At 50.4% G+C, this 14,546-nt stretch overlaps 2 protein-coding genes across 3 annotated transcripts; both read right to left on the reverse strand.

Moving 5' to 3' along the window:
* Positions 1-233: 233 nt before the first annotated feature.
* On the reverse strand, positions 234-2,356 carry TMEM41A (transmembrane protein 41A). 2 transcript variants are annotated; one of them, XM_082767112.1, is made up of 5 exons: positions 2,202-2,356; positions 1,953-2,106; positions 1,696-1,857; positions 1,010-1,148; positions 234-698 (listed from the first exon to the last, which is right to left on the reverse strand). In XM_082767112.1, the coding sequence occupies exons 1-5, from the start codon at positions 2,297-2,299 to the stop codon at positions 478-480; spliced, it is 774 nt and encodes a 257-aa protein (XP_082623238.1). In that variant the 5' UTR covers positions 2,300-2,356; the 3' UTR covers positions 234-477. The 2 variants fall into 2 exon arrangements, with proteins under 2 accessions (XP_082623238.1, XP_082623239.1); XM_082767113.1 differs by lacking the exon at positions 1,010-1,148.
* Positions 2,357-2,510: 154 nt separating this feature from the next.
* On the reverse strand, positions 2,511-13,665 carry LIPH (lipase H; the record flags this gene model as incomplete). Its single annotated transcript, XM_082767732.1, has 10 exons — positions 2,511-2,676; positions 3,699-3,872; positions 4,436-4,547; positions 5,502-5,597; positions 6,521-6,688; positions 7,614-7,703; positions 8,164-8,265; positions 8,358-8,466; positions 9,177-9,544; positions 13,614-13,665. 10 exons carry the CDS (start codon positions 13,663-13,665, stop codon positions 2,592-2,594), a joined length of 1,356 nt encoding a protein of 451 aa, XP_082623858.1. The 3' UTR covers positions 2,511-2,591.
* Between the last annotated feature and the right edge of the window lie 881 nt (positions 13,666-14,546).

The raw sequence follows: 14,546 nt of genomic DNA on the forward strand, positions 1-14,546 counted from the left end.
CCAGAGCTGGATGTGGTGGGAGGCACAGGAGCCCAGGGGCAGCCTGTGACTTGGGCTGGCAGGGAGGCCACAGGAGTGAGGCGCTTAGCCTCCGTGTTCAAGGGCGAGCAGGGACTGCTGGCCTTCCTCCCAGGATGCTAAAACTCCCCCTTTCTACCCCCTCACATCCCCTTCACCAACACGTTTGCAAGAGGCTGGCAACACCCTCAGGCACGCTGCAGACACAGCCTGACTTAAAGGACGCAGGCAGTTTACCTCAAGTGTTCAGAGTTTCATTATAGAGAATTTTCAGTGCAGATACATGCACAGTAAAACACTGATTAAAAACGAGATTATACCTCCTCTTAGATGAGAAGAACAGTAAAAACTGCAATTGTCCTTGGTCCACATGGGCACAGAGCATGCAGAATATGACCCACATGGGCAAAGACCCACAGCTTTTGAGAGACAGTTCCCCAACAGCTGGGGCCTGAGCCATCACATGCTCTTCTTGCCATTGAGTAACGGAGCATGCTGGTCTTCATCCAGCTTCAAGTGCTTCTTGCTGTATTTCTTGATAAGGGTCCCTGGTATCAGTGCTGCCACAGCCATCACAAGCAGTTTGAGCAGTGTGTCCCAGGAGAAAATGGCATCCAGAGAGTTGATTTGTGACAGAATGGCTCCTGTCTGTACGCAGATGAAGTTATAGGGTGTAAGACCTGGAAGAGGCAGAGCAAATAAGCCAGTCAGCATCCCCCTTGCCTCCATGCAAGAGTGCAAACTTAGCTCCAGTCGCATCCTTGCCCAAGGCCGGACGGGTCTCAGTAACAGAGCAGGGTGTGATACAGAACTGTACACGCACTTGCTCAGTGCCCTAAGACGAGCAGCACGAAGGCAACCAGGTAAATGGGACAGAGTCACAGCCACGACCCTGCTGCTCCACCTTCCCCTGCCCTTGGTTGCTTCCCAGGGCTCAGTGACGAGGAGGGAGGCAGCGTCACGCTGTCCCCTTGGGCTCCCCCGACCTTACCGATGAGAACGGAGAAGAAGAACTGGGACACAGGGATGTTTAAGATGGGGGCCGAGAGATTCAGAAACCAGTTCGGTGTCATGGGGAACAGCCTCAGGAACAACAGGAAGAAGAACAAGCAGCTCCTGTTCTCTTCTACCTGTCAAGAGAAACGCTCCAAGTTAGTTCTGTTACTTAGCAGTAACACCTGAGTTACCACACCACTGAAGTCAATGTAAGTTTTCTATTTTTTTTTCTTCTCCACCATTCCACAACAGAACATCGGTGTGGAACTGATGAAAAGTGGCAACTTCACGTATGCCTGGGACATACACGTGTGTCTGGGAGCCCAGTGGTGAGCCAGCCCTTTTCACACAAGAGGTGAAAACAGGATCTAACCTGAACGAGAAATCAGGCAGACACCAGCAGAGCCTCCCCTGGCTGTGGGACAGAGCACAGGGTTGTGAGGCAGCTCTGAAACACTGGGCCTTGCCCATTGGCCTCTTGTTTTACATCAGATTTTCCTTGGGAGCTGGCATTTTCCACAGATCCCCTCTGCAGACGGGCCCAATCCCAAGGGCGCAGCCTTGCTTACACTGCCGAGGCCCCTGCCCGACCCGAGGCCCCCCTCGCACGCTCGGCTTTGTACCGAGCCGCCCCAAAAGCAGCCCCGAGCAGAGGGGCCTCCTGCAGCACTGGCCGCTCACCTTCCCTTGCAGCAGGGCCACTTTGTCGGGGAAGCAGTAGACGACGAAGCGCTTCCCGAAGGCACCGGACAGCAGGTAGCAGCAGGTGGCTCCCAGCGAGGTCAGGGCAGAGCACAGCACCAGCCCGGTCCACGGCCCGAAAAGCGCCCCGGCCAGCACGTTCTGCGGGAACACGGCTTGGGGTGAAGGCGGCCGAGACCCAAATTCCCCCAAATTCCCCCCCCCCCGGGGGCTCGGGGGAGGCGCCGTCGCCCTACCAGGAGGCTGGAGCCGGGGATGGCGAAGCTCTGCTTGTAGAGGTAGGCGGCGCAGAACAGCGCCAGCGCCGCGCCGCGGTGCTCCCGCTCGTAGTCCCGCAGCGCCTCGGCCAGCTCCCGCAGCTCCTCCAGGTCCGACGGGAACCGCAGCGGCCTGGGGGGGGACAGCATGGGGCAGAGCATGGGGTAGAGCAAGGCACGGGGGGAGAGCCGAGCCCGCAGCCCCGCAGCCCGGCCCCCGGCACCCACCTGCGGGCGCTCCCCGCGCTCAGCCGCGCCGACAGCAGCCACAGCGCGGCCGTGGCGGCCGCGAAGACGAGGAGCAGCGCGGCCAGGCGCCGCCACATCCCGCTGCCGGCCCGGGGACAGCCCCGGGACGCCGCCGGGACCGGCCCCTCACGGCCCCGCACGCAGGCGCCGGGCCCCGGGGCGGTGCTGAGGGGAGGGAGCCGGGCGGGCCCTGGGTTAAAGGCTGCTGGGGCGCCGCCGCCTGCACGGAGGGTGCATGTCAGTGCTTCACGGTGCAATGAATGTTTGTATTGGCACGAAACACGCGAGTCGCGCCCTTCTTTCGTCCCCCCCGAGGTCCCCCGGGTGGCCGTGGGGGCGGGCTGCCTGCCGCCGCCTCGCCGTCGGGTCTCAGCTCCTGGCGTGGCACGGCACGGGCCGGAAGGTTTTCCTGGTGTTCTCCGGCAGGACGAGGTCGTAGCGGCACAGCTGCGGTCTGCGGGAGGACAGCAAGAAGTGACAAAGCCGCCCTTTCCCTGCCGTTCCCCCAGCCCAGCCTCCCGCTGCGTACTGGTGTCTGTAAGGTAGGTCACGTTAGCAAGGCAGCGGGAAGGCTCCTCCACCAAGGTGAGGTGCAAATGTTACAGAGGTCAGGGGTACCTTGAAAATATTTTCATTTTGCTGTACGTTCGCCTTTGCTTTGCCTTGTGTGAATAAAGAACCCACTGCACCAGCCGGCGCTGCAGGATCGGCTGCCCGGGTCCAGGGGCAGCCGCCACACGGGGTGTCCTGCCCGCTTCCGCCTGCCTCTGTCTCTTTTGCTACACCCTTTTCCCTCTGAGATACGTGACCCTTATTTTAAACCAAGTTTAAAGCATCTATGGCCTGATGTTCACACACTGTCCTCGTACCGCAGGCTCAGCCTGAGAGATTCCATGCTCGGTGGACTCAGGCAGATTGCCTCCCTCAAAGGTGCCCTAAAAATAAGGGGAGTTTAAGGGCTTCACTTTGACTGCAGAGCAGGTGGAGGTTAACAAGGTAAGTGCTCTGGGGCATGATGGTCAGCAGCTCCCAGTCACTGGCACTGCAGGAATAAATGAATCTTCCTACTTGACTGGACATAGAAATTGACTGATATAAGATGTGTATTTGAGACTGCATATCTGTGTTTCCGCGAGAGTCACAATTGATTTCAGTCCTGAGTTCAGGCCTGGGCAGCTTCTCTGTAGCTACACAAAGGTCGTGATCCTGACCAAAGGTGAAAATGTCAGACCACGTTGAGGTCAGACCACGCGTTGTATTTTCAATGCAGTGAGATAACCTCTGTGGTCAAGTAGGTGTTCAGGGAGTTGCGTGCATGCGTGCAAGGCAGAATTTATTCCCAAGATATGTGCACAAGAATTATTAAATGTGAAATAAATGAAATTCTTCCAGATGAACTTGCCAGGCCAAGAATCTGTGAGATTCATTGCCTTGTGCCCAGTTTGCAACAGGAATGGTTTGTAAAGCAGTGCTTACCTTTCTGGGTTTGTAAGTGACCGGAACCTCATTTGGAGAATCCTGAGTTTGTATTTCGGGCCGATGACAGATCCCGTGGAAAATGTCAAGGAAATTCTTTTTACATTCTCAAAATCCTGGTCGAATCCAATTAGCAAACTGATCTGGTTGTACTGCTGAAAGGCTGCAGCTTCTCTAAAGACAAAGCGGACAAGGTGTCAGGGAGTCACCAGGGGAATAGCACGGTTTTAATACTTGCAGTGTAATATTAGACGCAGTGCTGGGGGAGGAGGACTGAGCTAATGACTGGTTTCAGGCTTTCAGGAAGTGGGTACGTGTTCAGGTCTCTAGCTTTCAACCTGCTCAGCTACTTTTTGTACTCAGTTACTTGGGGATACAGCGATCTGATCCCCGCTGTCCTGGGCACCCAGAGCTGAAATGCGGAGCTCTCCCTGGAGAGGAGATGTGTTTTTCCTCCTGCTCTTGTGGAAGACCAGGACAGCCATGGGATTGCTGAGATAGCTCATGGCCATCCTCAGGTTGACTACAGAGGGCCCAAACCAAAGGGCCAGGCTGGCGGTGGTGTGCACCGGGGAGCCTGTGGAAATCACCTTGGCCCAGGCAAGGCCCAAGGCCTGTGTGCTGTTGAGCATCAGCAAAAACTGGAGGAGGATGTCTTGCTTCCTCCCAGGTCCAGTTGTGCTGAGTCGTTTGCTAACATTTGAACATTTGTGGAACATCAGATCAGGGAGACTTACGGATTAACTGTAGATTCTGCCTTCTGCCCAGCGTCATCAGCTAATACCACGCTGAAGGTGCCTCTCCTGGTGTCTTTGTTCCACGTAATGATGTCCACAAAGTAGTGGTAAACTGTGAGGCGAGACAGAGAGCACGCAGTTAGGCTGCCCCATGCCGTGCTCATCCAACACAGCCTGTCCCATTCGGCTCTAGGACCTTTCTCCTCCCTGCTTGCCTTCATCCTTCGGGGATATGTAATAAATGCTCAGAGCCATGGGATGTGGTGTGGGTGGATATGGGTGTGGGAAAGCCCCAGGAGAGGCTCTGGAGCTAGGTTTACACCGGTGGCACGGCTTTCATCACACCACCTCTCACTCCCCACCTTCCACGTCCATGTGCAAATTGCGTTTTCTTTCTTTTGTCCCTGTCTCCCTGATAGAGCATGGTCTCCTCTGCTTCTGTTCTCAGCAGCCTTCATTTGTCTTCTTTGTCCCTTCTTTGGATCCCTTTGCCATGGGGCAGAATTGTCTGTTCTTGACTCTGATCTGTAACTCACTCAGTTTGCTTGCTGACATCCCTGCCCACAGGTTTGTGTGCTGGTTATCATCATGGGTGAGAAGAAACCCTGATTTTCACTGATTCCCCCTTGCCCTTTCCCTCTGACCATCCCTTTTGCCCAGGGCAGCTCAATTTGCTGGCTTAGCTGGGAGCATGTTTTTACCTCTCACCGTTCCCACACACACCTCTTATCATGCAAGCATGAAAGAGCGTCAGGCTGTTTTGAAACAACCACACTTTAAAGCTTTGTTCACACGTTCCCAACAAATTTCCTAGCCCTGTAAGCAAGACGAGCCTGCTCTTGCACTTCTCTAGCTAGCGAGCTGTCGTCTTTCACAGCACCAAGTATGTTTGCAGTTAGGGAATATAATGGCAGGACTGCAGGTGGACACAACTCTATCCTGCAGCACTGGCTTTGTTTCTGAAGTGCCGGGTACAATGCTGATAGCAACCAACCATCTCTGCTCTGCTGCTGCTGAAGGAGGCAATACACAAAGAAAAATCATTTCAGAAATCTTAGTCACTTACTACAAAATGGCTCTTTGTCCGCTGTATCAAAAAACATGTTTGTCACTGGATGGCTCTGTTGTGTTAAATAGCTTTTCCACTTGTGGGCATAATAGCCTATAGACGACAGTTTAAAAATGAAACAAGGTTACAGCACGGGTATATAAGCAATTAAATTGCTGAAAATAACAAGGCAAATGTTTAAGAAATACTGTATCACGGTTCAGCTGCAAGGTAGCACTGTGATGCATGCTCCTATGCTCCATAGACTTACTTGAGGTCTTAATTTTACTTCTGTAACTAAAACCAACGGTGGGTCAAAATATACCTGGTTACTGTTTGGCACCTATTTTCAGATCCGTCTTTTTTCACATCGGATATCCGTGGTCTAGAAAGGTCTTACAGCATGGAACAAAAATAACCCCCCAGCTTTGCAAGGTAATTTCTGGAAGCGTCAGGTTTTTTTAGCATCAAAATTGCAGAAGTGGCAGCCTGAAGCTGGGCTGTTGCCTCCAGGCTGGGGGGGTGCTTACAGAAAAGCGGAATACCCTTTGTTCACCCCTCCCTGCCATTCCTGTGGTGGTCAAGAGGGCTTTGGGGTGCTGAAAGTTTCTTAGAAAAGAGTATATTTTAGCAAGAGCATGCCCCTGCTCCTCAAACTGCAGCTAATGGGCTTTAATTAATTGCTGCTGTGACTCTTCTGTAAAGATCCCAAGAGTTGTTTTGGCTTTTCTAGTTCTGGATCCTGTGCATGTGGATTTCTGTTGTAGATCATAACATGATGTGTTTGTACAAAGTGCAAGAGAAGCCTCTTCAGCCTCTTGCTTGCAGCAGAGGCTTGCCCCTCTGCAGCAGTCACGGAAGGATCACCCCCCAAAACGAGCAGAATGCACATGCGCTTGCAAAGCACCCTACGTTCTGTTAGTCCTTTAGCAAAACATTTGTACCACTCACACAGCTGGAGTAAAAGTTAGAGTAAGGCTAGGCAGCTATGTCAGGCATGTGTAGCCCCGATGTATTTACATTCCCCGGATCCTTACCTAGGATGGGGCATGGCATAGGCTGAAAAATTTCACAGCTGGTGCATTTGCCATTCCTGTAGCTTCTGTACGAGTCACACGGGTATGCCGTGATATTGCAGCTCTTTTTCAGGGATGACATGAACAGGAAAACAGACCTCTGGTGGTCGCATTTAAAATACTGCATTCCTTAATCATACAGAGAAGAAATATTTCATTACCGGTCCTCGTGCTTCAGGAAATCAGCATTAAGGCACTAGAAAAAAGGACACGCCAGCAGACAGTCACCGACCAGTCCGAATGCAGCAGGTTGAACTGGGAAGCACTGAGCTGTGGCAGAGCAGTGAGTGGGCACCAGCTTCTCTTTGAGTGCACTCAGCTCTGTCAATGTCTCCTTTCCTTCTTGTCTGTTTTTATTTATTTATTTTTATTTTTTAACAACATATCTGCTGGTGCTGCCACTGCAGTTCCAGAGGAGCCAGCTACAGAGCCTGCCCCATCTCAGGTGTTCTCCTCTTCCCTCTGAGCTGACACAACAGGCGGGTATTGCGTTTCTTTTGCACAAGACCTTGCCATTTTGTCACCCAGCACTGTCAAAACCCGTTCTGCTGCTGAGCTGGGGAGGAAAAAAAGCTTCCTTGTGTTCAAGGCTAGGGCTCTACCTGCCAGGCTGCCAAGGAAAGCTCCCTGGATTCAGTCTCGCAGTCTGTGCTGTGCTCCTCTTGAACCTGGTTTCTGAACAGTTCTTGTCATTGCTAGCTAGTCCTTGGGTTTTGTGTGTATTTTAAGTGGTTAGATAATAAAAAACCTCTCTCTTTTCTAAACATAGTTACAAAATGAGGGCACAAATTCACCTGATATGTTTTTGCATGGAAAATTGATCCCACCTGCATTCGTGACACCCCTGACCGATACGCCTGCCTGGTGTGTGTCAGCTAAGCCCCCGTTACATTAGTATGCTGCAGCAGTGCCGGGAGGAGATTGCTTTCATGGCTTTCCCAGAAAATGGTTTTCGCGTATTTTCTAGCACTGATGATGTTTCTGTGGCCTTCTCCTCCTTCCTGATTGGAAACGTTTTGTCAGTGTGTGTGCAATTCCAGGCAGAATTAGTTACCAGAAAATATTGTCAGTGGACAGCCGGGCTGGTCGGTCCCACCATTGGGGTAGAAGTCTATGTGGCCCAGGGTGTCCGCGTAGCCGAGTCCTGACCAAAGAAAGCATCAGGGGAGGGAATATTAAATCATAGAGCACAGAAGAAGGAAACATGAGAAACTAACTGGAAAAAAATAATAGTTTTTCAGCTCTAAGATGCCTTTTTGTGGGAAAGGCTGGGGAAGGAGAGGGCTGAGGGAGATGCCGGATTTGGCCTGGAGGATGCACCCTCCTGCACTGGTGCTCAGGTCCTTGCGCTTCGTGGGCTGTGAGGCCATACCTGCTGTGAAACAGCAGCATGCCTTGAACTGCAAGTAAAAGGGCAGCTCCCGAGGGTGTGCCAAGCACAGTGTGGGCAGCAGGGGACCGCAGAGCCCTTCCCAGCACCCCTGCACTGGGAGGGATGGGCTAATGGGGTGGGGATCACCCTGGCAGAGCTGCCGCCTGCCGCAGGCCCTGCTGCCCATCGCTCTCTGGGTTTCCCTGCAGCAGTGAGGAGAGGTGTCGCTTACCGTCGGTGTCCGAGTGGATAACATCGACAAACTGCGCGTCAGTGGGGTCCAGCCTCTCGCTGGGCGGCTGCCCTCTGTACAGGGGGCCTGCTGGGTCAAGGCCTGCAGCGAAAAACCGCCACGGTGTCGCCTCAGTGCTGGGCTCGCAGCGAGCAGCAATCCCCAGAGCGAAGGGCTGCCAGGGCAAGGCTCACCTGTGATTCTGCCGAGGTTACCGTCAAACATCTGTCCCACGAAGCCGGCGATGTGTGCTCCCAGGCTTACTCCTACCATGTGAATGGAGTCGAGTGATGCTCCTTCAAGCTGGGATTTAAGAATACCCACAGTCACGGGTGTTGGGCATGTTAAAGGCTTAAAAACATCAGGAGGGGGAAAGCAAACACATCTCCCTGCTTTTCCCACACTTGCCAGTGGTGTGTCCCACTCCATGCAAATATTCTCCCTTTTGATAACCCCAAAGCGCAACCGGCACTTGTATGTGGGGCCTCTGTGGAAGCTGTGAAGAGAGCAGCGCAGGCAATGGTTGTATCTTCCTGAGGCTGTGACTGAGGCTGGACAGGAACAATTATTCGTGGACCCCCTGAATACAACTCCAGTTGCCCTCATGTTGTTCCTGGAAGGTGTTAGCAGGTAGAAAGATCCTAAAGGCCTGCTGTCATAGCTGCCTGTGCCTGTGCAGCGCCTTGCAGGAGCTGCAAGCTGTAGCTGATCCCCATGCGCTGACTTCGGACATCCAGAAGGTGGAAATAGAGTTTGTATGGACAGGAAAACAGATCTGTGGGGTTTTGTATCTAGCAATGTAGGGACTTGGAGTGTGAACTGAATACTGCAGCGAAATGCCATCGTACCGAGTCCAAGAGCAGAATTTGGCACTGCCGTGTAGCTACACTTCCAAAAAATGAATGCATTCCTTTTTAGGAGGTTCTTTTTCCAGACACGCTGCTGTTTTTAAACACTTCCTTTGTGCCCTTTACATATTAACAACTATATCATAGTGTGAACGTTCAACTTACCAACATTTCATCAATAAGTTTCTTCAGAATCTCAGCAACTTTTTTGCTGTTTCTGGAAGCCGTGCTGTAGATGATGGTCGTTGCCCCCTGGTTCCAGTCCACTACGATGATGTTCATGGCTTCCGCAGAAAGCAGGAGCTGCACCAAGCCAGGGATCCAGACCGGGGCAGAGCCTGTGGGCCGGTACCCGTGGATAATGAAGGTGGTTTTCTTGGTCAGATCTAGATACTTGGAGGCTGTAGAATTGAGCTCTTCGGCACAGTCTGGGTTCTGCCTGGTGTACAGCATGAGCTTCACTTTCAGGTCGGTCCCTATCAAAGCGTTGCTGAAGCTGAGAGCTGTGAATGCAGGACATGTCTCCCCGGGATCTGAAACGAGCACAGTGTGGCAATCCTGAGGTTAGCACCAAAGGGCTTGCCTTGTGGGTTTGCCTCTCCACATGGCTTTCTTGCCATGTTGGATCAAATGCAGCAAGTGTACCTGCTGGGAGCAGCGCTCCCTGAAACGGCCCAGTCCTGCTCCCATGAGCAGCATGGGCTCTCCCAAAATCTCATAAGGGTGAGGAAGGTATCAGACAATGGCACCTCGGATGATTGCTGTATTGGTTTCAGAGCACGCCCAGATGCCTTGGGCAGGTTCTAGGTTAAAGAAATATCCTCGTATTTTGTTATCAGAATGGTTTGGGGTGGAAGGGACCTTAAAGACCATCTCGTTCCAAGCACCCTGCTGCAGGCAGGGACACCTCCCACTAGGTCAGGTTGTTCACAGCTCCAGGCAGGAGCTGACAAGCTGCATGGGATCTTGCTGTTGTGAGGGACAGCTCAGTGCTTTGCTGGTATTTGCAGTTGCAGCCTGCTGTTTCTGACTGTGAAATGGGACACCCTTTGTCTGCATAAGATAAGGTACTGATACTGCTTTCTACACAGCTGGAGAGTTCCCGAATTTTCGGGAAGTGCTGCTTTTCAGGACAGTCTCTGCTGTTTGAAAGCCTGTCTTTGTTCACTGCTTTTCCAGCAGACCACCAGCTGAGCCTTCAGAGTCCAATACGATCTCCAGCAGGGCACTGCCAGGGAAAGGAATAACAGTCTCCAGACAGATGCTGCTGCTGAAGGCCCTCCCAGGTTTTGTAGCTTCTTTCTGGCTCTTTCTGGCTCACAGGTCTTTTCCCCCCAGTCCTCTTGTTTTTACTGAAGAACCTTGTGGGAGAGAATGTTTCTTACACACACAGCCTGGGCTGCAATAATTGTTCAGGCTGCAGTTGCAAGAGGGATCTTCTGGATTTTTGCTGCTTAAAAGGGCTGTGCAGCAGGGTAGAAGAGGCTTAGAAAACCTGCAGCTTTGAGCCAGTTGTGCTCGAGCAGGTGTCCAGTAGTCCGTGCATTTTAATTCCTAAATGATGAATCTCTCATCATTTCCACAATAAACTTTCCTTCCTTTCCTCCTATGGAAATAGAAGCATGAGAGTGATATAAATGCTGTGTGCCCAGCACATAAAATAATCTGCTCAGTTGCCATAGTTCTGCTAATTACTTTGAAGAAGCCCCAGGAGCTCCAGAAATAAAAGTTAATAGGCTAAGAGGATGTTGCAGTTATCTCCAACTGGATATTTTAAATTACTACTATAAATTCAGAAATAAATTTTAACATTTGAAATCCATGGAGTCCTTCCTGTGTAAAGCCTATGGTAAAATATGAATAGCAGGACTGGAGCGGTGGGAAATGAACTCAGCCAGGGCCAGTGGATTTGAGTTGAAATCAGTGGCCTCTGAACTGGGGGTGCTCTGCATCTGTAATGCCTCAGTCGGGGCTCCCAGCGGCAGGATGGGCCGTGCTTGCAAGGGTAAAGGTGAGCCAGGTGCTTCTCTCCTGGTCCGTGTGCTCTTGCTGCTTTTTTGCAGTGCCAAAATGCTCCAGAGAAACAGCATGCAGAGTTCTCCCCTAAGACTGCTCATCTGGAGATCTCAAAGTAACAAGCAGAGAAAAATTATCATTTTTTGCTGATATGCAGCAGCATGTACAGTGATAATCAGCAACTGTCCTCTAGGTGCTACTGCAGCATCAAAGAAAAATAGATATATATATTTTTTAAAATAGTTATTAATAGCTAGATACTGTTTGAGTTCTTGTGTAGTATTGTTGTATAGTATTGTTAATCATCTTTACTGCCACTGAGGCTGTAGTAATGCAGGCAGAAATGCTGGACAAGAATTATTTCTACATGGTACAAGACTGCACTGATTGCTTAATTTGTTCCCATGTCTCCCATGTTGTGCTGAGACTTGCCCAGGGGAGCACTGTGTTGTCACCAGAGCAGCCCAAACCTTCTGGTAAAGAAGAGCTTTTAAAGAGCTGATCAGCATTTGCTAATACCTAATACAGGAAGCGTTTAAAAAAACACGCTATATCTGCACCGAGTCTGTTAAATTTGCTCTAGCTTGATTAACAAAATCAGATCCGTGCTAATTGTGGGGGAAGACCTGCCAGCTTCTCTTTGGCAGGCTGGTGCATATCCCCGAATCATTCACCATGTGTTACAAAAGCTGCTACACGAGGGCAGCCGCTTGTCCTGGCTTTGCTCTTCTTCCAATAAGCACGAGAATCCTACCCAAATGGCTGGAAGTGTCTTTGAAACAGACCTGATTTCTCTGATGGGGCAAGAGGCTTACTGTGATTAACTCTAAATGAGGGTGGTGGAAACTCACATCTTCACGCTGCGCTTAACCCGTGTCCAGCAGACCCCTTCTCCCCAGGAAAGGTGAATAAATGCTGGCAATTAACCCAGTGTCCCATTAACTTGCTTCCTGGCCATTAGCTTGCTGGACAGCCTCAGGCAATTCCTTTTCCTCCCTTTGCTCAGTTTCCCTGTGTGTAAAACAGGATGGCAAATGCTGCTTTCCTGGGCAAGGTGCTCTGATGCCTCGGGACCTGTAGCAGGGGGTATGCCAACATGATAAACTGCTGCTCCTGCATGGGGGCTGGACATCTTTTGTCCTGAGCATGAGATCAGCCTCCCAGGCGCTTTTGCAGCAGGAGGGACACCTACAGCAGATCTGGTCTTTTTTGGAGACCAACTGCAGGTGGGAGTTTTGCAGTCATGAGAATGGTGCCAGGCAGACCCCATGGCATCTGCTGCAGGCAGTGCTATGTAAGGCTTGTGCTCCCCTGCAAATGGTGTTTGGAGACTTTGTCTTCCTTTTGCCCTGGATGTTCAGCCTGTGGCCAGGCGGGGTTTACAACAGTGATGTTTTGGGGCTGGCATCTTGAGGCCTTCTGCACAAACAGAATACCGATTTATTATTATTATTTTTTAACTCCACCAGTTTGTCCTCTTGCAAAGCGAAGTTCCAAAAGGCTTTCACATCTTTGGGTCAGTGGCGATTCGGTCAGATTTGTGCTTTTCCCAGCTGTGATCCTTGGGACAGCAAATTGCCACACGGAGCGCACAAAGGGAGTCGCTTACCGGGTCAGCACTTGTGCAGACCTCATCCAGGTGTGCTGCTGCTTCTGCACCTCTCTGCAGCTTCCCTGACTTTCAAACCCCCGTCACATCGCCTGGGCTTTACCATTTCTTTTAAAGGACTGGTCTTATGCATCAGTACTGAAGTCCTCAGTTTTAAGCGCTACCACACAGCCAATCTCAGCAGCATTACCGAGATAATGCTGGAAATACTGAAAATACCGAGCAGCATTTTACACACCACCGCTTTCCACACAGAGGGTGTGCCCTCCACCTCTTAAAATGGTCTTCAGTATCTTGCTGGGTTTCCTTGGTGCTTTTTCACACAATTCTCTTTTCCCACTTATTACTACATTGCCTACAGCATATCCTTCGAAATAAGTAAAACGAGACCCCCAGGATTACTCCAGGGAACCTGATGAAATATGAGCTGTTTTTTAAAAGAATACTCTGTTTTTTTAATCCTGTTTGTTTTCCCTACAAAACAGAAAGCTATAGCTTCACTAACCGAGCAACTTGCTCCCATGTGTATGCTAACAGAAGGCATTACATTTGTTTATTATTATACAGGTTGATTCTTGATGGGGCTATGAGGATATCAAGTGAAGTTTAGTGTTCATAAATGCTAATTCATCCTTTGCGTCTGTCATATAAGATGCTGCTGAAAAGAAATCATCCTTCTCTAAAGATTTCAAATGGCATTTTCAGTGTCGATGGATGGTACTTATATAAGAAAAATGTTTACAAAGTAAAGAAAAGATAATAAAAATAACTTCTGGTTTTACGTTTGGAACTTACATCTGACTACATTCATGAAACTGGGATAGTTTGCTTTACCAAATAACTAATAGTAGTGAAAAATCGTACATAGTAACTTCATAATGCATCTAATACATTATAATGCATCTATGATACATTCACGTATCTGCAAAGCAAAGGGTTATATTTGACAAAAACATTAAAAATGTTTGATTTCCTACCTGTTTTCACCCCATATGAAAGGTAGATGAACACAACACACAGCCTCAGCATATGGACTCCCACATGAAACTTCTACAGGTAGAAGATTTTACGGATCCCACAGTTTCTTTGGCATGTACTTGCTGTCTCTGACAACAGTTTGCTCTCTTTTTCTGCCAGTAACGTAGGTGTGGTGAAAGGAGGAAGTTACCAGCCAAGAAATGAAGACCAGTCGCTAGTTATACAACTAAACCTTCTTTTTAAAAAGGTGGGGCACCTTCTATTCTATCAGGATTCCTTATTTTAAATACAGTTTGCCCTGGGGAGTGGCTAATCAAAGACACAAGTGGTCTGGTATCTCATTGTAAGCAGCAATCTGACTACATGCGTTGAAATGAAGGAAATGATTGCGTGCCTATTTGTCTTCCGCAAAGAATGTCAGAAGGCAGCAAAGAACGTAGGTGTCACTGAAAATCCGATAAGCATCTGGGCAGGGCCGGCACTCGTTTTCACAGGACCCCAAGTTGGTGACGATCCCCACACTCCCACGTTCCCCTGGCTGCCTCCGGGAGCTGGAGGCTCGGCATCCCTTTTAGCCCAGGAGATCCTGCAGTCTCAGGCAGGTGCACACCGCTCCGTCGCGACAAAGGGCAGGTACCAGTTGGGTTCAACGTGAGCCTCCATCAGGCTCCAAGCAGCTGCTGTCTTGGGTGGCACCGGTGTATCTGGCATCCCCCCTACTTTTTTTTTTGCAGCCGGGCTGGAACCTCATGGAGCCAGCTCCAAGTCAAGTAAGAAAGGCTTCTGTCCCTGCCGGGCAGGAGGAAGAAGATGTGAGATGCAAAGACAACTGCCAGGGGCCAGAAAGGAAGTCTGAAATTGGAGCTGGGCAAAATGGGTAAGATGAGGCTGGTTTGGAGTTTGTAATGGGGTGACGGAGGGCAGGGCTGCTA

This window comes from Aythya marila, assembly GCF_965140915.1.
Source record: "Aythya marila genome assembly, chromosome: 9".
Taxonomy (NCBI): domain Eukaryota; kingdom Metazoa; phylum Chordata; class Aves; order Anseriformes; family Anatidae; genus Aythya; species Aythya marila.

Excerpts from the sequence above, each read along its gene's own strand:
- TMEM41A (XM_082767112.1), bottom strand. The coding sequence starts at position 2,299 with ATGTGGCGGCGCCTGGCCGCGCTGCTCCTCGTCTTCGCGGCCGCCACG. Across the intron at positions 2,107-2,201 it reads AGCGCGGGGAGCGCCCGCAG|GCCGCTGCGGTTCCCGTCGG; the intron begins GTGGGTGCCGGG and ends GTCCCCCCCCAG. Across the intron at positions 1,858-1,952 it reads TCCCCGGCTCCAGCCTCCTG|AACGTGCTGGCCGGGGCGCT; the intron begins GTAGGGCGACGG and ends GTGTTCCCGCAG.